The sequence below is a fragment of the Manacus vitellinus genome, unplaced genomic scaffold (genome assembly GCF_001715985.3).
Source record: "Manacus vitellinus isolate BGI_N305 unplaced genomic scaffold, ASM171598v3 scaffold_2_pilon, whole genome shotgun sequence".
NCBI lineage: Eukaryota > Metazoa > Chordata > Aves > Passeriformes > Pipridae > Manacus > Manacus vitellinus.
The window spans coordinates 46,914,397-46,936,940 of record NW_021940208.1 but is presented as its reverse complement, the minus strand read 5'-3'; the positions used below and the strand labels follow the sequence as shown (position 1 = coordinate 46,936,940).

At 39.4% G+C, this 22,544-nt stretch overlaps 1 protein-coding gene across 9 annotated transcripts in view; it reads right to left on the bottom strand.

Annotated features, from left to right (window-relative positions):
- MBNL2 (muscleblind like splicing regulator 2) overlaps positions 1–22,544 on the bottom strand; it is a 92,909-nt gene that overhangs the window by 12,796 nt on the left and 57,569 nt on the right. For 2 of the 9 annotated variants that reach the window (XM_029960936.1, XM_029960935.1), the window contains exons 3-7: positions 21,730–21,894; positions 18,575–18,775; positions 17,152–17,415; positions 10,819–10,872; positions 9,978–10,131 (exon numbers count right to left, since the gene is read on the bottom strand). In XM_029960936.1, coding sequence (XP_029816796.1) covers positions 9,978–10,131; positions 10,819–10,872; positions 17,152–17,415; positions 18,575–18,775; positions 21,730–21,894 — 838 coding nt within the window. Of the gene's footprint in view, positions 1–5,207; positions 5,303–6,705; positions 6,742–9,977; positions 10,132–10,818; positions 10,873–17,151; positions 17,416–18,574; positions 18,776–21,729; positions 21,895–22,544 lie in introns of all 9 variants that reach the window. The other 7 variants (XM_029960934.1, XM_029960939.1, XM_029960933.1 and 4 more) reach the window with 7 other exon arrangements.

Here is a 22,544-nt window from a genome sequence, read left to right as displayed (position 1 = left end):
CAACTGAGCTTGAGGACACAGATTAGGACACAGAAACATTGCTGTCTTAACCCCCTGTGACACTCAGTGAGGTAATAAAACCTAGTCAGTAAGCCAACAAAGCCTGCAGATCCCTTCATGTGATCACCCAATGCACGCTCAGGTCATCTGCTCACCAGGGTTTTAGTACCATTTTGGCTAAGGTCTCCTGCCTGTCACCCAGCTGCCAGTTCAGAAGTAAGTGTGCATATTTGCCTGTAGGTCCTGTATTGCATCTGCCAAGCTTGTGAAAATGTCTTGGATAACCTAGACATCCAAGGTTATCTTAGGATAATCTTAAACGTCACTAGAAACATGTTTAGGCAACTGAACCAAGCCCTGTGAGACTTCTGAAGGACAAGCCAGACTGCTTTCTAGACTTCATCTGACTGGGCCGATAAACTTCACAGTCTACAATGAGTACTTAAACTTGTATCTTGCATGTAGACACCGACACTCAGACACCAACACTTAAGTGTCTTAATTCTGGGCTAAGCCCTAACGTTTTAATTCTTGCAGGACTCACCAAGGCATACATATAAATGAAACGGTAGTAAGGCTTTCTACTTAGAAATTTAAAGCCCTCCCAAGCAGGTGTTGCCATTATTTAAAATTGAACTTCAACCCCAAAATTCAGAATAACACCTCTCTCAAATAATGTTAGGATAAATCATCCTCTGTTAAACCATCTTTGGTGTGCAGGGTAGAGAAGTCACATCTTTCTGCATTTGCATTAACATGAACATCCCCTCCAAGAGGGCTCTACTTAATCTTTCCCTAAGTTTCTAATCCTGTACTTGTTTACAAAGCAAATAGTAAAACAAGAAGAGAAACTAACTTCCAAATAATTTTCCTTAAGATCTATGTCTTTTCTATCATCCTGAAATTACAGCACTGTACATTCTTGGCCCAAAATCATCAATAAACACTACTCTTTCCCTCTACAACTACGTGAATGGAGGTTACAGCAAGGTGGAGGTTGGTCTCTTCTCCCAAGTAACAAGTGATAGGATGACAGAAAATGGCCTCAAGTTGCACCAGGGAAGACTTAGACTCGATATTAGACAGTTTCTTCATGGAAAGGGTTGTTAAAATACTGGAACAGGCTGTCCAAAGTGGATTCACCACTGGCTGGTGATGGTGGATTCACCATCCCTGGAGGTATTTAAAAATGTGCTGCACTTTGGAACATGGTTTAGTGGTGGACTTGGCAGTCCTGGGTTAACGGTGGACTCTACGATCTTAGAGGTCTTTTCCAACATAAATGATTCTGTGATTCTACCTGTGGGAGAAGCTGAGCAGGTAAGTTTCTTTGCTTGCTGGAGTATTGCTAGTCCACTAGCTACAGAAGTAACAATTAAAAGCTTTGGTAAAGTTCTTTGAAGTATATATTTACACATAAAGACCATATTAATATTTAAATAAGACTTTCACATAACTCTGTCCACATGCATGCACTAGAGGGAGCTAGGACCAAACCCTCCATATACATGCCCTAACACTGCTTCTCATGATCATTTCACACTACTTGGAACTTTGCTCCTAGAAAATGCTGTCAGCATCCCAAAACACCTGAACAGAAGGTCATTAAGGATCTACCTCTGAAGCACATTTAAGCAGCTGAGGTTTCAAGCCCCATTCTAAAGGGAATGGCTGGAGCAACTGTGAAGGGGGGAAGAAGGAAAAGGGGAAGGGCCTCTCACCTCTGACCAGACATGCTCCTGGACTCCTCACATACCTTTGGAAGCCCACCTGCCTTTCACTGAAGAGCTGAAGTCCACCCCCTCCATATCCTCTCACCACAGCCTGGCAGATAAGAGTAAGCGGGGACACTCCCTTAAGGGATGTCCTCACACAGTGAACAGCATGACCACCAGTGCCTATATTAACATAGTCAGTTTTTAATCAGGCTTCGTAAAACAGGGTTTGCAGCATTTTTGCTGCATCCTGTTTCCATTGCACTGAGCCAAAGCGATGCTCTTGCCCTCTGAAGTACACTGCAAGAAAATTATTTTGGTTTAAAACCTACCCTTTGTAAGTCAGGAAAAGCAAGGGATTCCTCCCAATTTTCCATGTATTCTTAACTGATGTCACCCTGTACAGATGTACTACAGTACAGCCTTTAATCCTACACAATCTCCTCATGTGCCTTGTGCCATACATTGAACACACAATGCCCAGAGTTGCTGGCCAAGCATGACTGACTGTGCGTGTGTCAATGCAGATACATTTTGAGCTGCTATCTGTGTTATTTTCTGAAATAAAGGACGTACAGAAGACATGAGACAGAGTTCTTTTTTTTTTCAAAATACAAGCTGACAGCACATACTAAATAATTTACTGGACCCAACAGAGTTTTTAGGCTTTTCCAGCCATTAGCTGACTCTAACTTTTGGGATGTCGACTTTTCCTTTCCACTGGTGCTTCAAGGACACCAGGATCATCACAGTCAATCCAAGGAAGACCAGACATTTTTCCCCATGTCAAAATACTAAGCCAAATTATACTAAGCTAAATGATTAAGCCCTGCTAAAACCTTCTTTTCATGCCTAGCATTGTGAGTAGAAGTTGTGGGAGCTGAAATGGGACAGGTTGAAGTCTTCAGGTTGTAAAATTAAATACTTGGGAGTACCATACCAGAGGACACAAAGAACATTATGATCATGAACAAAGTCATCTTAATTACCAAGTTAATAACCTACTCCTGTTGTGTTTCTTGGGCTAAAAAAATACTGAGAGTTAGGACCACAGAGTTACTATGAGACCTTTCCTAGTGTTGTAGGTTTGTCTCCAATCTTAGGAGGCTGTAAATGAACAGAAAATTTGGGAGTTTCGTCTCTTATAAAGAAGAAGTAACTACTAACTACTTACCCTAGTTTGAAATACACTGTTTTTCTACAGTAGCTTTTAAAGACTCACAATGACTAACACAAAAACAAGAGTGAGAAAAAAAGACAGCGACGGCACGTGCTACAGAAGCCAATGAGAACAGCTGCCAGAGTGGGACTCATTTCCTCCACAGGCAGCAGTGCAGAGCTTTGGTAACATACCCACACTCCTTCCACAGGCAAGAGAAAGAGGCAGGACCCTCCAGGGCAATTTTACCCTGCCCTCATACAGACTTCTAGAAAAGCAGATGGACTGAATGCCAAACTTCCAAATGGCTGAAGTTAAACAAGTGAAAACCCATCCTCCTGTTAAACCATCCATTAATTTCAGCATGGAGTTGTATGTATACACACACACAAATATATACCACTAAAAAAACAGACAGTTTCTATAAGTGCTGTTAAATTTAAAATGTTCTAATCCTCCAACGCAAACAAAATCTGCACTGGGAAAGGAGGGGCTCTGCCTGCCATCCTGCTAGATGAGAAATTGCATTAAGGCACACCTATGTCTTTGTGGCACTAGTTACTTGTGTGAAAGTGTTCCTATTAACTGAAAAAAAAGACTGCTTACTGGTCCTTTTGTAGGCATACATACATTCTACCTTCAGCCACAGTTGGCCCCTCTGGCACTCAGGAGTGCGGGTGGTGGACCTGCCCCAGCTGCATTTCTGTGCTGGAGAGGGTCCCTAGCTGAAACCCTGCCCAAACCACCCCATTTTCTCATAGTCCCTTGGCATCTTCAAGCCCCTTTGTCACCACTTTGGGACCACAAAACTACACTGGATACCACCAAAAACTGTTCTGCTGCAGACACTGTTCTGGAAAGAACCATGAAATACACCATTTGCCTGCTGCACTTTCAAGCATTTTTTACAAGCTAGCTTCAGAAAAGTACGCACAAAACAGCAACACTTTTGGTGAAAACGCTAGAAGCACAAATGCCACAATGTTGGCAAATGAACTTTAAAAAAAAAAAAGAGAAAACGTACTGGTTTGTGTTTCTTCAAGGAAGTACGGTGTATTTCAGAGGTAGTATATTTTTCATAAATTATTATAAATAAACTCTTGCAACAACTTCTATTTTTCCACAGGATACTCAAATAGTTTTGGGAATGACAGTAAAAAAAAAAATAAACCTGCTGGTATAACATTATTAAGCAAAACATTTTCACTGATTTCTTTCTAAGCCCTTGGCAAGTGGAGGGGAATGAATCAACAGGTGAGAATATCCACTGGGTCTGCAACAGCTTATTGGTCTGTCCAGGAGCAACACAAGGAAAGGTGATGGGGACATAGCCCTTTGCTTTCTCTTGGTGAGCAAATGTGCTTGCTTCCTCTTCAATCTGACCTCTCAGAACCTGAGGGAAAACACCTCTCAGGTGGAAGTGCTGGAGTATGGTTCCAAAGCAACGGAAAAGCCAGAGCGACCCAACAGCTGTGCAAATCCTTTCCCTGAGAGATGCCAGGTGCATTAGGGTGGAAATCTCTACAGCCCCAACAGAGGAGTCAAAGCTACGCACTATGGGTTCCAACAGATATGTCTTCTGTGGGAATCAGGTCATACAGGAGGAGGGGGAATCCTTACCAAAATGAAAACTGTTATTAACATAAACTGCAGAAGAAGAGGAGAAAGTATCATCTTTCCTAGCCTGCCTCAGCCAATAACCCTCAGGGTTCTTTCTAATAACATCCTTCCTTGGGGAAATATAATTACCAGGTTAAAGATACACTTTCAAACAGAAAGCAAGCATAGTCATAAATATCTTGAGTGCTGTTTAGATCACTAGCATTTATAGAAAACATTCAATTTTTTTCTTTTAATTTTTTTCCAGCTGCCTTGTCCTGGTTGTCATTTTTGACAGCTTCCATGCTTACAAATTAGTCACTTCCACACACCTCATGGAGAAGGCTACATGAACACACCTGAATGTTTGAAATCTGGGATGATCTTCCTTTTGAACTTAGGTGTTAATAATAAACTTTTGTAAGTAGTCCAGTACTACGGTGATTCTAACTCCAGCTGGGTTAATTACACAATAATTAGGTACAAACATCGCAACACAAAACACAGCTACATCATTATTTGCAACAAATGTTAACTCTAAATAAGTGCAACCTGTCCCACAAACACTTGCTATAAACGACTTAAAAATAAACGAAAATTTGATGGGGTAAACACAGAAATAAAAAAAAATTCTCCGGGAGAATTTTTTTTGTTAAAAAAAAAATTAAAATAAAAATCTCAGCACTCATTTAGAGTTCAGGATCTTGTGAAAGAAAGCTTTAAAAGGAGCAAACCTGATTTGCTGTGGCTGTTGCGGCGAAGGGAACACTTGTTGCAGGAGTTGTTGCTGCAGAGACAGTGGCGGCCGTAGCGTTGTGCATCATGGGTACTTTCAGGAGGGGAACCATGGAAGCAATGAACAGGAGGGTGCAGCATTATGGTAAGAGAAGTGGTATTTTTGGCATGGTGAATATCAAGAGCGGCAAGCCATCATCATGGGTTAAACCGGCAGATGGCATGCAATCACAGTGCAAAGCGAGAAAGCGTGGCGGAGAAATAAAAAAAAGGGGAAAATAGCTTATTACAAGTACAATTAAAGGAAGGTTGTCAACACAATCAGCGATTCCCAGAAAAAAAAAGAGTAAGGACCACTGAAAATGTGACTGTTGTCTCTAAGAAGAAGATTACTTGCACAAATGAGGTCTTTACCAAAATAGCCCGTTACCTGCGTATTGTTACATGGGTTATTTGTTTTACCCCAGTACAGACAGAAATCACTTCAAAATAAAATTCTACTACAAAAAGGCACAGTGGTTTGAACTGGGAAGAAAACTGATCAATGTTTATCTTAATTTTTAAACACAATTAAAAATTAATTATTTTCATGTAACTTCATTTTGAAGTAAGCCAGATACTCACTGTCTTCCTTTATAATCCAATTTACGCATTTTTTCCTACTAGCACTGCGTAACTGTTTGACTTTATCAGAGTTAAATTACCATCTGCTTTGAGGCAAAAATCAGGAGAGGGATGATGATAATTTTCCTGATATAAATACTATTTTGTTTGATCTAAAAAAGCAAGATCGATTTTGTGAAAGTCACTGCTTTTGCTCATTTTAAAAATGAATTTTAATCAGCATCTTCATGGGGGAATTATTAACTTGATGTTTTAAGGCTTGATATTTTAACCATTTTATCTGAGTAGGCCCAAAAAACCCCAAAAGTAAAATCACTGGGATAGGGCTATAGCCTCTTAGAGGCTGTTGCATTGGACTTCACCCTTGCATGCCCAAAATGTTAATTTCAAGCTGCAAATATATTTAAAGGAGGAGTGAGATTCAGATCACAAGTTTCAACAGAACCTCTCTGGATCAAAGTAGGCATTTCTGGGAAACGCTGATAAAACTTTCTAACACACAGCAAAGGAGAAATAGGCACACCACTATGAAACTTTAAAACACTGATGAAAATTTGCTGGCTTTTTCCAGTATTTTATGATTTTATAGTACTAGCCAATATAAAATATAAAGAGAAATAAAACTTTGAAAACTGAAAAGCAGACTGGAATTCATGGTATTATGCTTTTGCAGTGTAGTTGTTATAGCAGGTGATATCACGTCTAAACTGCAGCTTTCATCTACAAATCTAAACACTCTGCGAAGTCAACCAGAAGGACAAGCGAACCTTTAATTCTAGTCAGTGTCTAAATCTTGCCTAGGATTTTTGAAACAAGTGAATATACATCATATACAGTATGAAAAAGAGATCAATAAAGAAATTTGGAACCTACCAATACTGGTAGCGGGTGTCATGCACAAAACTGACCCTGCGTGTCATGCAATGATAGGTGAAAAAAGTGGATAAAGGGAAGAAACAGGTTAGCCGTTTAGAGTTAACATTCAAACTGAGATTCAAGCATAACCACAGAGAAGTAAGTTAGTTAAATGAAACTGTAAGGTCATTCATAGGTTTGCTTTAACACAAAAAGGTGATTGTGTTCTTACTAAAATCCTAAATATACTGTGTGATTTTTGGCATATTTCTGTGCATATTCAGGATACTTCATAAACTTTTTTACTTATTAATTTTATCATTTCACATAGTACTTTTGTAGCAACAAGTTTTTGTTTATAGAAACATCTTTGATTAAAGGTCATGGTATTTGGGAATTTTAGAACTCATTGCATAATTCAGACAGCTCAATATTGCGCAGATCAACATTCACCAACTTTCTGACATGCATCAGAGAAAGAAGTTAAAATGAAATTAAGACAATATTATTCTGCAGGGGCTTTGCCAAATTTGCGTTTGATGTTAATGTACCCATTCTTAACACAATTGGAGGTGGAGCGGTGCTTCTGAAGAAAATAAACACTACTTTGACAATTCCCCAAGCTAAACACCTCAAAGTGTGTAAAATTGCAGCAGAAGGCTCCCAGTGCACCTCAGAGTGTGGAAGCACTGCTTGCCTGGAATGCTTAACCTTTCTGGAAAAGACCAAATGGAAAAAAACATCAGCATATTCAGTAGAGTACATACAGCAAGCTGGTGAAGGTACGCAGGGAAGGAGACTGGTCCCAGATACATGCATATTTGACACAAAGCCGAATATGCTTCCTGTATTCCTGCTTAATTACTACCACAGCACCTTACAGGACTCTGCAGTACTGGCGTAACTATGAATGACCTTACCCAAGAACAGTTCCCAGAGATACACAAAGTTCCTCCTCTAGAGGCTATAGAAACACTAACAAACAGCAATGGAAAGAGAGAAAAGATCTCTTGTTTTTAAGATCGTTCACCAAACAATAAGGAGAAGGTGACAAAGCAATCAAACTGATGTAAAACAAACAAAGTGCAGAACTTTGGAGGTAAGCCATGCTAAGTCAAGCCCCACACTTTTTGTTAGGGGAGCCAGTGGTTAAGAAAGCAGAGGAGTTATATAAAACAATTAAGTTTTATATATATTCCAGCAGCAAAACTTGTTTTAAAATTTAATACACATACACACACACACACACACACACACACACACACAGAACACGTTTGAAAATTATACCAGTTTAGAAAATACCACATAATCATTTAAAATGCAACAGATAATGTCATGCATTGCTCCTTAGACCTGGGTGGCATGACAGTCCTTACACCCGCCAAATCCAACCTTCCCAGGAAACATGGGAATATCAATGCAGCATCTTTAATGGAAAACTCATGACACCCACTCATCTAGAGGGGGTTTCCCTTTCCTAACCTTGTCCCATACCCCACTTCTCTCTCTAATATCCTTTCTAGGTGCTGATGGTGTTTGAGAAGACCAGGAGGTTCATCACTTTTGATAACGGTTTTCTACTCTGGGGCTTGGGCTCCATCTGTTATGTTACACTTCTGTTTCTTTTTTTTTTTTTCATGCACTTGTTTTGGGGCTTGCCAACAACCTGGCCTGTAAGGTTTACTTCCAAGATCCACACTTCTTACCATCAGAAATTTGTCAGATAAAACTATAATTACAACCATTAGCTGGAAAGAGGGACACACAATAAAAGTACAAAAAGTGAGCTACTTAAGGAAGCATGAACACTCCAAAAGTCTGGAAAATATCCAAATGCTCTTTCACTGAAAAAGGTTTAAACTACTGTATTTTCCATAGTTAATTTGAAGTCCTTGGCAATTGCAAATAATAGCAATAAGCCCCAAAAGGGAGTGCTTAAGAAGGAAAAACACCTATTGTGCTGCAAATTCTCAGGGTTTCAATGTAAAATAAATTTGTGGAAATTTCGGCATGTTTGTAAGCACAGGGCAGTCTTCCATTCATGTCCAAATAGGCAGTCTCACGTGTTTGTTTTTTTTCCCCAAACACTCCCATAAATGTCAATGTGTTTTCTGCCACAGATATTCTAGTGCACCAATGTGCTAAAAATACAGCATGCTATAACTTACTATTACAAATACGGGGGCAGGCTCCAAGGTTGTTACTGAGGCCTTATAGAAAAATTCCATGAAGTCAAAGCCATCTGTGTTTGCTTTTTATCTTTAAAAACATATGGGAATGCTGATAGATTGGGAAATCATCATGTGTTGTGTTTCATTCCTTGTTTTACCGACATTCTTTCTATAAACTAAAATAACATTGCTGAAATGTCAAACGCATTTGTAAACACGTAGTTTTAAATCATTCTGGAAGTTCACACTGGATAACATTCTGATACTAAAATATATTATTAGTCAATTCTGAATGAAATTGCAGAATTCCTTAGGCAGGATATTTACCTGTGGGAAGTTTGGAGTGGGGGTGACTGACATAATTTAAAGGGTTATGTTGTTACTGTTTACACAAGCACCTAGCACATTCCTTTTCTCACAGTGTCAAAGAGAAGCTCTGCCACCAGCCATGGTGCTCTGATTTTTACAGAGTTATGAGCACTGAAATGTAAACTGCATTCACTCATCTTCAGATCATCCTTATGAGGAAGTGTAACCCCAGCTATGAGCTGCAAATGCTAGGAAAAGTTCTGGTGGTGTTCCAAAATGAGAACCACAAAAATGCATCTGATGCCTCAAAGCCCTCTAGTGCAATTACAGGAAGCAATGTGTTTTGCCAGTATTGACTGGAAGGTTATGGCTGGTGTTCCCCTTCTCAGGGTGCTCGTGTGCAGCTGGGGCAATCCCCACGGCTGCACAACAGCAGCCAAGGGAGCAGGAAGATGCTGTGGCATCTCTGGAGTGTGATGCTTTTCCCAGCGTTTTTGTTAGCGGAACTTTGCCCTCTTGTCATCTAGGTGAGTGCTGGCAGATACGAGTCAAAATCCAGCCAATTTAAGGTAGGCAAAAAAGGGGCAAACTCTGGATAATGATGAGCAAGGCTGTGAATGTGCAAAAATGCAGCTTAACGGCATGCTGAAGTTTCTCCTTGAATTGTCATCCTGTGCAAGAGGAATTAAAATAACATGTAATTATCTGTGCAGACTTCACCTGAAGTGGGGCAGGGAGCAGTTAAGTGCAACTGCCTGACTTGGAGCTACCTAAGGAACACAATATTGGTTCAATGTGGGTACAACATACCTGTTGGGATAAACGCTGCATGTTGCTGCAACTGAGCATTGGCAAGAGCCTGTTGATAGTGCAAGACACTGGGATTGAAAACGGCACTGGCACCATTGCTTTTTTCAAGTGCTTGTCTCTTTGGTAAAGGGTGAAGAACACCAGGAGGAAAGGCCTGTAAATAAGAAAGTTAGTTAAAATGACGCCATTTTTAAGACGTTGTCTGTAACATATATACAAATATGAAAACTTAGTATTTTTTAAAGCGGCTAAAGATGCCTTGCCATGCATATTAACTCAAAGCACAGCAATGTAAAATGAGTGAAATTTTGTTATTGATAGCAAAAGCATGGTACTATTAACCTAAAACTGTAGCAGCACAACTACTGAAAAGAAACGTTTGCTTTAAAGCAACGAAAATGGCATTGCCTTTAAGTAGGTTTTCAAATATTACAGGGAGAAAAAACCACTTGTGTTTCATTGCCAAGTATTTTCTTTTTTTTTTTAATTTAAATATCATTTCCTATTATTATACAGATTAATGGATTACGTTACACGTTTTTAATTACAAAAGCAGTTTTATCTCAATTCAACTTTTCATGAGAGATTTAAAAAAGATGAAACTGTGTTAGGAACCAAACTAAATAGTCTGCGGTTTATTACGTATGAGAATGAGATGGATAAATAGAGCTTCCGGTAAATTAACGAGTATGTGAAATCATTTCCGGTTGATGTTCGAAAAGTAAAGCGATACAAATTTCATTAGTTGCTTCTCTGAAGGAAAAAAAACCCAAAAACCAAAAACAAAACAAACAAAAAAAAAAAAGCTACATGCAAAGCAAAAGGTGAAAGGTCAAAGTACCAGGTCTACAGTTGCTTCGAGAGGTCGCTTCATTGCTTTGGCAGTCGACTGAGTCTTTTAATAACAGGCAGCGAGCACATGATGGCAGTGGGCCAATGGGAGTCAAGCGAATTAACATACAGGTAAACAGCAAGCAGAGGTGCATCATGGGAACGGCATTGCATTTGTGGATAGGTGAGAAGGAAAAAAATATTCTGAATGCAATATACAACATACAAAACACTAGGCATGCACAACAACAAAAATGTCTTCTAAAGAAATGAATATTACATTTTGAATTAGTACCGAAGCAAAAATGCATCTACTATACCTTAGTTAAAAGCATATAAGAGAGTAAAATATAGATGTTTGAAATTCAGGAAAGTTGAGTAAAACAGCAGCTTGCAGACACTATTAAGCATCATATAAACACTTCACAGAGATGCAAAAAGTTTTAAGGATACGCCTATAGGAATTCCTGATAAGTTAGTTAAGTCACATTTCAAAGTGGCAAAATTGATTTGGGAGGCTACATTCTCAAATGTAAAGCACTAGTGAAAGTTGTAACACATTATGAATGCTATTAACATCAGTGCTTACAAGGCAAAGGTATTTTAATTTAGAGAAGTGAATCATTGAATGGATTTGGGATTCAAAATGAGAGAGGCTCTCCTTTGCCAACGTCTAGTTACACTAACTTATCATTAATTCCTTTTTTTTCCTCCTATAGCTGGGTCATTTTTGTAGATTTTTTTCCTTGTAACTTACCACATTACATTGAGAGGGAAAAAAGGCTTTCAGAACTGAAAACCTACTTGAAAACACACTTTCTAAATTTTGCTACAATCTTCAGTACTAGCTTCAGGTCAGGAGCAGGGAGTAAAAATAATGCTCCCAGTTCATAAGTGAACATTAACCTAAGAGTTACGATATTAGTCCAGCATTATTAATTTTTTAAAAGAAAGTATCTAGGCATAGTACATAGGCATATACATTTATGTATATTTTCATAATAAGATCAAACTTATGGCTGATATGATGGTATTCTGTAAAAATCTTTCTCATATAAAATATTACTTTCAAGTTTTATAACTTAAACAATTCTTAAAAACATTTAGAAAGGAAAGAAAAATTTATTTAGAAATCAAAATTTTTGCTTTTGTTTTTTAAACACAGGCTGGTATTTAGCTCTTTTTAGAATATACGGATTATGTCGACCTTGAAATCAGTATGTGGAAATAGGGAACAAAAGTGGGGGGAAAAAAAAGGACAAGGCACAAAATGCCTGCATAGAGCTTGTGGTCACAAGGTTAGCTAGTGTCAACAGGGTATTTTGCAGAATAGTCCTCATTTTGCTTATTCCTTGTTCCTGTCTCTGTTGCATGAGTCTTCTCAACATTATCTGCATCTCTCCTTTGGCACTTTTCTGGATTACATACCCTGATCTGTAGGATCTGCTCATCTGTCTGTGTCCAAGACCCAGACATAACAAGAAACGCCTGGTACAAAATTAGGATCTGGACAGACTTCTGTCTAAGCAGGGCACCGTGCAGCCAAGGTGTGATACCTGCCACAGGTACCACTGAGAGGCATCACTCTGCCTGTATGGGGCACAGCCTCAGATCCACTCTGCCTTCAGCACAGACCCAAGTCTACAGAGGTGAAGCAGTACAACTGAATTCAGCATTATGCAATGATGAAGTCCACGAATTCAAATCAACATCACTAAGAGTAAAGCATTTCAGTTAATTACATTTATTATCCAAATGCAGATCTTATCTAATCTCACTTTTGAACTTATTATCTGTTTATTATCGCCTTTCTCCAATTCTTCTCCATGCTCTTCTTAACCTCATCTCCCTACTTTGAAGTTTTTTGCTGGCTCTCCCCTCAACTTTCACAGCAAGTTCAGTCTCACAGTTTTCTCAACCCAAAGGCTTTAACTTGATCTGTTTCTAAGCATACTCATCAACCTCGTTTCCACATAGTCTCCCACTCTTTTCAGGCTTTCAAACTGCTCATTTTTCTCCCCTACAGTCATATTTTCTTTTATTTCATCCTGATAGTAAAATTTCCTTTGCCTCTTTCTGTTCCATCAGGTTATCTCCTTCTTAACATTTGATCTCCTACATAACTAACAACCAAAAAAATCAATAGCTACAGACTGGAGAGAAAAAGGCTATGGAAAGGAAATAAAGATAATAATAAAAATTATCAAAGATCCAAGGCATAGTATTTGTCTGCCATATGTCACGTTGGCAAATTATAATGTCTCCTGGAATACAAGTAAGATCCACACAGCAGTGGCCTCCATGGATATGCAAGGAGCTCCTGATTAAATTCAAACACGAGAAAGAAAGCACACAAGGGGTAGGAGCAGGGACAGATGGCTCAGGAGGAACTGGGACACAGCCTGAACATGCAGGGATATGTCAGGAGAGTCAAAGATCACCTGGAGTTGAATCTGGCAAGAGATGTGAAAGCCAACAAGAAGGGCTTCTCCAAGTGCATCGGCAACAAAAGGAAGACTAGAGAAAATGTGTTTCCACTGCTGAATGGGGCAGGCAACCTGGTGACACAGGACATTGAGAAGGCTGAGGTTCTGACAATCCTTTCCATCTCCATCTTTACTGGCAAGACTTGTCTTCAGGACAGTGGGAGACCAGTAGGAAAGTCTGAAGTGAAGATTTATCCTTGGAGGAGGATGATCAGGCTAGAGCACATATAAACAAGCCGGATGTACACAAATCCATAGGAACTAACAGAATGCACTAACAGATGGGTGCTGAGGGAGTTGGCCAATGTCACTGCAAAGTTACTCTTAATTATCTTTGAAAGATCCGACCGACTGGGGGAAGTTCCCGACGATTGCAAGAAAGTAAATGGTATTCCTATCTTCAAAAAGAGCAGGAAGGAAGGTCTGAGGACTCACAGGTTGGTCAACCTCACCTCATCTCTGGGAAAGCAATCGAGCAAATCCTCCTGAAAACCATCTGCAAACATATGAAAGCCAAGATGGTGATGGGAAGTAGTCAGCATATATTTGTGAAAGGGAAATTGTGCTTAAAAGCCTTCTAAGATGAGACTGGCTTGGTGGGTGAAATGAGATCAATGGATGTTCTTTCTCTTGACTTCAAAAAGGTTTTCAACACCACTTCATCCTCATAGACAGCCATATTTAGTATGGGTTAAATGGGAAACAGGTGGACTTCCAGTGCTCTAAAACTCGGAGGAGTGGTTGATACAGAAGATAGATGTGCTGCCACATAGAGGGACCTAGAAAGTCTGGAGAAACGGGCACAGAGGAACTTCACTAAGTTCAACAAAGAGAAATACCAAGTCTCATACCTGGGGAGGAACAGCCCCAAGCACCAATACACACTGTCGGCCACCAAGGTTTGGTAGAAAAGACCCTCAAGACCTTGGTGGACACCAAGACAGCAATGTGCCCTCACAGCAAAGGCAGCTGACAGCATGCTGGGCTGCATTAGGAAGAGCATCACCAACAGGTGCAGAGAGGTGATCCCTCCCCTCTACTCAGCACTAGTGAGGCCGCATATGGAGTGCTATGTCCAAGTCTGGGCACCCCAGCACAAGAAAGGTATGGACACACTAGAAAACAGTCCCATAAAGAGCCCAAAAAATGATGAAGGGACCTGGAGCACCTCTTACCTGGGGAAAGGTTGACAGAATAGAGACCTTTTAGCCTGGAGAAGATACAGGGGGAAACCTCATCAATGTATACAAATACCTGACAGCAGGGTAAAGATGGGGCAGGGAACAAATGTCGATACAAGAAATTCCATTTAAATGTAAGATTTTATATAAAGGAAGTATTTCTTTTTACTGGTAGCATGGAGCAGGTTGTCAGGAGAAGTTGTGGAGTCTCCATCCTTGGAGGCATTATTAAGCCAAACAGGCATGTACTGGGCAATCTACTCTAGCTCACCCTGCTTGAGCAGGGGAAATGAGCTAGGTGATCTCCAGAGGTCCCTTCCAATACCAACTATGAATTCACATTTTCATTTAGGCTGTACAGTCTTCAGTGATGTTTTATGCTCTCTGAAGCACCATATGAATATGTGGAGTTCCACAAGCACAATGACAGGTAACACTCTCTTCTAATGCATTTTCACATTTAACCTATATGTGTACCTCTTTTACGGTGGCTTCCCCCTTTCTTTTTACATGATTAGGTGACCTAGTATATCTGAGTACAAATTTCTAACCCTTAGTGTACAGAAACGCAGATAGTGCACGTTCTGAAAAGTGGCAGAATGCAGAACTCATCGACCTCCAACAGTCTTACCAGCTTTGCCTACAGTGCTCCAGGCCTATCTATGCACAACTCCCATCTATATAAGTACCTTGGGCTCCCCTGGGAAGGAAAACCTCTTGGACACAATTTCAACCTGTGAGCAACCTGCAAGTGAACCCTATAGGCAAGCATATGTATTTTTCCCTTTTGCTCTCCAGATCCAACTGAGTATTCTTAGTCATTCTTGGGTGGCCTTGCAGTCATGTAAGGCCATTTCTACCACTTTTTTGTTGTTATTGGCATTCTGGTGATTTTTCATTCACTCTATCTGATTATTTCAAGTCTATATTAAGCAAAAAATAGTTGAATTGCAAAGAATCTTGTCTGCTAGCCTAAATGTGCCATTAGAATATTTTGTACAATTTTTTCTGCAAAAAGTTACTCTGTTCAGCTGCCTTCTCCAGTGACATTAGACTGCTAATATTTCAATTCTGTGTTTCCAATGATGCTTCATCTTGCTTTGAGGCTAATGCAACTCCAGTTAAGGCTTATTTAAAATAACAGAATATATATACAACCATTACTGAAGTGCAAAAAAACCCCATAATCCACTCATCTCTCTCCTTTCTTCTTCAGTATAGTGCCTAGAAATACCACACTCTCTAAATGAACAATAAATATTGCACAACAGAAGCTAATCAGAATACAAACCCAACCTTCTTTGCTTTAATTTCCAGATGGTATTCAATTTCTGCAAGCACAGGAAACTTTAACTAAAAATCATCCAATTTGAAACAGAGACTGTTAGAGTATTAGAGAAAAAATATTAAAACTTAAGAAATATTATTCTGTTTGGTGGTTTATGTTCTCGCATAACTTACCCTTTGTCCCTCAAAAAAGTCTGGTCTTTGCTATTGGCTAAATACAATAGCTTGGGGTAGTTATATACTGTACTGTATTGTGTTTCTGGTAAGCTTTTTACCCAGAGAATAACTGTATTGTCTATAACTATTGTATGCACTGCCCACAAGTCCACAAACCACATCTGCTTAATTATTCGTCCACTGCCAGCAACGAGGACAATGATTCTTCGATTTGCTGCCAGCAGTTTTGTCTCCCAATTCAGATCTTGCATGCTTGATTTATTTAACTTTATCAATACCAATCTAAATTTATCAACTTTCCTGGTAGCAACTATAAGAGGGATCCAATACTGGTAAATGGATGGGTTGACTTGTCTGAACAGTTTTAAGTAAGAGGTTAAAATATCAGAAAATAAAAGCCCTCAATCTGTTTTCTTCTGAGTGTAGCTACAATGTTTTTTCTTAATGATTTCCCTTTTACTTTACTACTTTTAAACCCCATGATTCAAGTAACTGGCCCATGACAGTGGGAGAGGCAAGAAGTCTCTAGCCATGAGATTCATCTAACCAAAGTTCAAAAAGATACAGGCAACACTTTTTCATCTTTTGGGATAGTTTTGTATCTACAGAGGGCAGTTCTTTCTCATCCTCAGACAGGCACTAATGGTAGAATAGAGCAGTGTGCTAGTTTTTCTCCACTCCGAAACGGTGAGACCACGGTGGCCAGCTATTTAACTGTCTGACTGCTAAGGTGGAGTGTGTTGAATCTCAGTGGAGGTTTCTGTTCTACTACTGATCTCCAAGGCAAATGCTCTCTCTTTCCTTTTCTTCCAAATTTCCACATGTATATCTGTCATCAAAGAGCTAAAACAGCATATGTGTCCCTGTTCTCCTGGGAACACTGAACCTTATCAGTTTTGTTTCTGTTTGGAGATACTAGGGGCAAATTTTATATATAATCAAGGCAGAGAACAGAAGTGGTATAGAGTGTCATTTGCTTCACTGTCTTGAATAGAAATACAGCATTAAATTAAGGGCATAAAGAAAAAAAAGTGCTTCCTCCCATCAAGCAATAATAATAGTTTTAAAAATTCGTATCTTTTACCAAAATAAAAAAAAAAAAAGAAAAATTTTACCAAAAGAGGCAAAAGAGAAAAGAAAGTATAAGCAAATAGCATCAAATTCAAGCAAAATAGGCATCAAAAAAAGGCAGCCATATATGCCAGCACTTACCATCACAGTTGCAGCTGCCGCAGCTGCCTGGGCTGCCACTGCAGCCTGGTTGGCTTGGTGTTGCGCCGCTTTGATTTTGGCCTGCAAATGTGCAGGAGGGTGAAAATACTTGCATTTCTCCCTCATGCAACGACCTTTTATGTAATCCATACACACGGTTACGGTGTTGTCGTTTGTGTCAATCATTGTGCTGTCTGCTGGATGCGCAAAGCGGCAATCAGTCTCTCCACGTGCACAGTTTCCCCGCTGGAACTCCCTGCACACCTACGTGCAAAACAACACATGTTGCAGGGGTAGAGCTCTGTGCAAGATGAAAGGGCAAGGAGAGCCCCGTGCCCCCAAAAGACAGATTTGCCGCTTTCCCCAGTTAGTTCAAGTTTTACAGAAAATTCAATTTATTAAACCCTTCATCTTCTGGTGGGAGAGGGAAATGCATCTATTTTACCCTTACGTTCTTGGCTCCTCGGGTAGCTCTGCAGTACAGTGGCTAAATAAACTTGACATGCAACAGAAGAATTCACAAGTGCCTTTCCTTTTTCCGGTTTAGAAAACAGCTGGAAAGGATACTTACTGAAGTAACTACCCCTGCAAAACTAGCTGGGAATGACAAAATATTTCATCCCTTTCTAACTACACTTTATATTCTTGCAGGTTGACTGGTAGGGAAGGAGTTCCTCTTGCTGAAACTCAGGGAAGATACATGTCAGATGCACTGTATTTTTTATGGAGTCTGCAAACAGAACTGAGAGCCTTCTTAAAAATAATTTTCAAATATGAGGAGAATGAACTTCTTTTCCTAGGAAGAAATGTGCTGTAGAGACTAGTGCTTAGGCTGTTGGGAAAGGACATTCATTTCTGCAAGTCATTTGGCCTTCTTATGTCCTTGGATCTCACAGATTCCACTGAGTCCAGCCGTGCAGACATCCATCAATACCTGGGACGCTCTGCACATAACTGGGGGCTTGTCCCTTCCACCTGCTGCAAGGTTGGTAACATTCAACATGTCTATTTGCAGCTGAAGCATGAAGGGCTACACCACTCCCCTAATATTGATCCATAAGGCTACGAAATTCCCTTACTATCAGTGCAGAAAAATCAAGACAGAATTAATACTGAAATAAAAAATATGCTAGCTAGATATTTCATCAAGGCATGTATACCTGAGGTATTTTGGAGGTCATGAACTTTAAAAAAGATGAAAATTCATGTTGATGTCTATTAAATTTAAGCAAATGTACTACCTTAAAAATAACAGTGTTTAATTACCACTGGCTGCAAGTGCAGAAATCCTGCCTGGTTACAAATTTTTTTACCTGTAGCAAATAAATTTAAGTCTAGATTTAAACCAACAGCTTTTCCCTCCAGGATCTTTCACACAGCCTAACAGAGGATGTATTTCTAGTCACAGTGGTGTCTACAGTACCTCCAGTTTATCAGTCCTGAGGAGCTTCTGGGTAGCAGTTGAACTGGGGACTGAAACCGGTGGACTTCCAGGAACAATGACAGGCGGTGTGGGTAGGATCTCAGTCGGGACTAAGCCAACTCCCGGTGTTACTGGCGTTAGGTAAGGAGCAAAGCTAATAGCCGTGTTCGTTCCTATTGTGGGACCCACTGGAAATGTGGGCTGCAAAAGGAAAACACAGACCAAGATGAAAAAAAAGGCCCTTAATCAATAGCTTATTAGTTGTCTTTTGCTTGTTCTTTCTGGCACTGATTCATTTTCTTAATGAAAAAATTTCAAACAGCTGGCAAAACACACAGCATACTCTTCTTTTAATCATGTAACACACTGGAGCAGCACACGAAGAACTGCCTTTTTAACACTATTATTGGAAAAGAGTCTCCTGATGCAAAGGAAGCCATACTTTTAACCTGAATCTCTGTGGAGGTCCAGCTTACATTGCAGGCTTATTTACACATCTAAATGTAGAAATAACATAGACTTTTGCTTTTTCTTAATACCTGTTTTCCTTGGGAAAACAGGTTATTTTTCAAAGTACCAGATTTCATAGGTGAAGCGTTATTAACTATATTAAAGTCATATTTCTAATAAGAGTATACACAATGAGGTCTTTGGCATATAACTTCCATCTGTTTGCATACTGTATTTTGCCACCTCCTGCAATATGTTACTGTGGCTCATACATTTAAAAAACTCACCTTTGCAAATGTTTGTGTGCTCAGCTGTCACCAGTGGCAGGCAGAATAAATACTATAATCTCAGCTGGACACAATATTTAGAAAGGGATTATTCAGGCTTTGCTAGAGTTCATCATATGAAAAACTTTGATTGGAGGAAATGATATGGGTCTAAAAATCTTGTTTCATGCCTTCCTACAGTGAGTCAGTGAAGTCATGACCAGAAGAAAGAACACTTGTGTGATGCTAAAACGCAGCCCTGATGAGGCAGAATAGTGGGTTTGTTACCACCAGCTCCACAGGGGGTGGAGGCAGAACATCACCATGGTCAGATCACACTCAGACCTGGAAAGTGCTTTAGTTCTGCAGAGCTGATGTTTACCCCAGAGAATGAAGTTATAATTATAAATGAGAAAAAACCATGCAGAAAAACAGGACACATCTCAGATTAGCTTTGTCAGAAATTAAGTTTCCAAATAAGCCAGCAGCTAGAAACATAACAGCAAAATACTAAGACGTCAAACCAGTTTTTAACAAGGGAGGAGTGCCTTCTCATTTAGGTGGCCTGCAGGATATACAATATGTAAAAATATGCAAGAGACAGCAAAGGAGCTAGAAGGGTGGGGTTTTTTTCTGTTTTGTTTTGGGTTTCAGTTTGTTTGGGGTTTCTTTTTTCCTTTGGAACCAATTACTAAATTGTAAGTGAAGGTAATTTAGTACAAAGATGTTTTGAGCACACAGATTAGCCAGGATAAACAACTGTATGGAAATGGCATCTACCAGCCCTAGAGAGTTAAAAATGTATGATGCTCTGGTTTTATCAGTGATCAAAACTGCTTGATATCAAGCAACCCAGTTTATATGTCAAATGTGAGTTAAATTCTTAAGGGCGTAATAATGAACATTTATATGAAACAATGGCTCAACTATGTTGAGGACAATATGTGTTATGTGAAATACAAATAACAGCTTTGTATCAGATAAAATTTTATGAATAAATCCACATGTCAAATAACTTCTATAGAATTTTCTTTCATTTTTTATCCATTTGGTCAAGGCTGAGTCATCTTAATCTGGCAATTTATGCAAGACAGAGAAATAAAACCTGGCATTTTTATCACAGTAATCAGTACAGAAGACATTACGTCAATGAAATTGTAAAGTTCAAATGACGAAACGGGCAAGAAGAAAAAAGTATAATTTTCCACTTCAATTCTTCTCATAATACTAAGCAGTGGAATCTATTGCTTCATCAAAACTTTTTCGGATGAAAACTCAAGCAGTAAAAACCCACAAAATATCAAAACACATTAGGCAAACATAACCAAGATACAATCTGATGAACATGTGAAATTCAAGGAGTCCTGACACCCAATTCCCAATCACACCTGACAGCAGATGTTTCAAGTACAAAAACACATTTGAAAAAGGCATCTGGGGTGAGCTTCCTGTGACCAAATACAGACATCTGTTTCTGAAATGCTTACACTTGACTTCTGCAGTAGCCCATGGAAAGACAAAGGCACTTAGAAAACCAAATGCAGATGTTTGAAAAAAGCCAAGCAAATGGTAATTAGGAGTGCCTATGTCTTTTGATAAACTATAAATGGACCTTGCAAGTCCAACACAGAAGTTGATGCCAACACTCCAGATGCCTCAAATTGGAAAAGAAATCCCACTCCAGTGGGATGCCTTACACTAGGCATTTAGATTGAAAAAACATCAGCAGCAGCCATGTGTGCAAAGTTTAATTCAGATTACGTGCCAAACCATGCTTTGGAAGTCTGCTACAGTGAGAAGCCCAACTGCAAGGGCAGCCCAGAGCAACTGATGCTGCTCATGTATGCAAGACTCGAGTTCCATGCCACCTTCTGGATTAGAAGTGTCCCAGGCACCATGAGCATCATCTTGAGACAAAATCACTGAGTTTGTGATGTGCACACACCACCAGTTCTCTGTTTATCCTGGGACACTTCAGACTCCAACAGAGTAAGAAAATGCTATCCAGAATGACATTAACCTTGGTTCCTGGTATTGGCACTAAATAATATTTAAAGCCATTCAAACCCATAGACTCCTGAGAAACCTGGCATTTCTACTCAAATGACTTACTAGCAAATTATTGTTGTTATTCAAATTTTCACCTCCAGAAAGATTATAGGGAAAAGCCTTGCAAACCTGTCATGAACTGAATGAAGGCGGAAAAGAGGAAAAAAATTGCAAATTGTTTTGGGATAAAAGAAATATAAATCAAATCTACAGCAACACTCCATTTTATCTTCAAATGCAAATATAAATGCACATATCTCTAGCATCTCGGCAATTCCTTAAGTCAACAGACAGGGACTATTTTTATTGCTACTAGTTTAGAGAACTTTTGCAGGTCAATATAGTCTTCAACTTTACTTACCATTAACACCATCAGAGAAATACACTTACCACTGGCTGTAGCGGTGTCCCTGGAAACATGAACTGCATTTGCTGGGCAAGCATTGCTGCTGCAGTTTTTTGCTGGATTAAGTTGTTCCTGCCATTGATTTCCAGTTGAGTTTTTAAATGTGTTGGTGGATGAAGGTACTTGCAGTTCTCCCTTGTACAACGACCCTGGAAAAAGAAGTCACATTAATCGGCCTGCTGCTTTTGATGATAGTTTAATGCCTGCGAGCAAAATATGATACTATAAACTAAGCAAGAACTAATGAAACGCAGGGTGTGTCCTGTGAACTGTCCTGTAGCAGACTGGGAGGAGCGGATGGCCTTGAGCTCTGCCTCAGCCCACCACCTCTGATTGATCATTTAGGCTATTAGACACAGGAAAAAAACCCAAACAAAACAGAAAGGCTTTGAATCAGCATTTTCATTGTTAAGTACAGATCACTGCCATAGAATTAATGCTCTGAGAATTATCCAGACTACCTGAACTGCCTTTCATAGCATCTTTGTTAGAGTATCTGGTGTTATTGCAACATAAAAGTTTTTTTATAAATTACATTACATTATGAATAACAAATTGAAACCTTCTTTTAGAGTAATGCAGCTTTTAAGTACATCATATTAAAAATAATTGTGTGTGTTCATGGCAGTAAGGATCTAAAGTGGCCACTCTGCTTGTCTTCTCTCATACGTCCACCCTTATTCCAGTTCACTGCCTTCTAGCCTCCTGTTTTTATTACATCAGCACAAGTTTGAACTATTTCCATTCAAGTATAAAAGAGGTAAAGCTGGTACTTTTACAGACTAAATTTAGAAGCAGT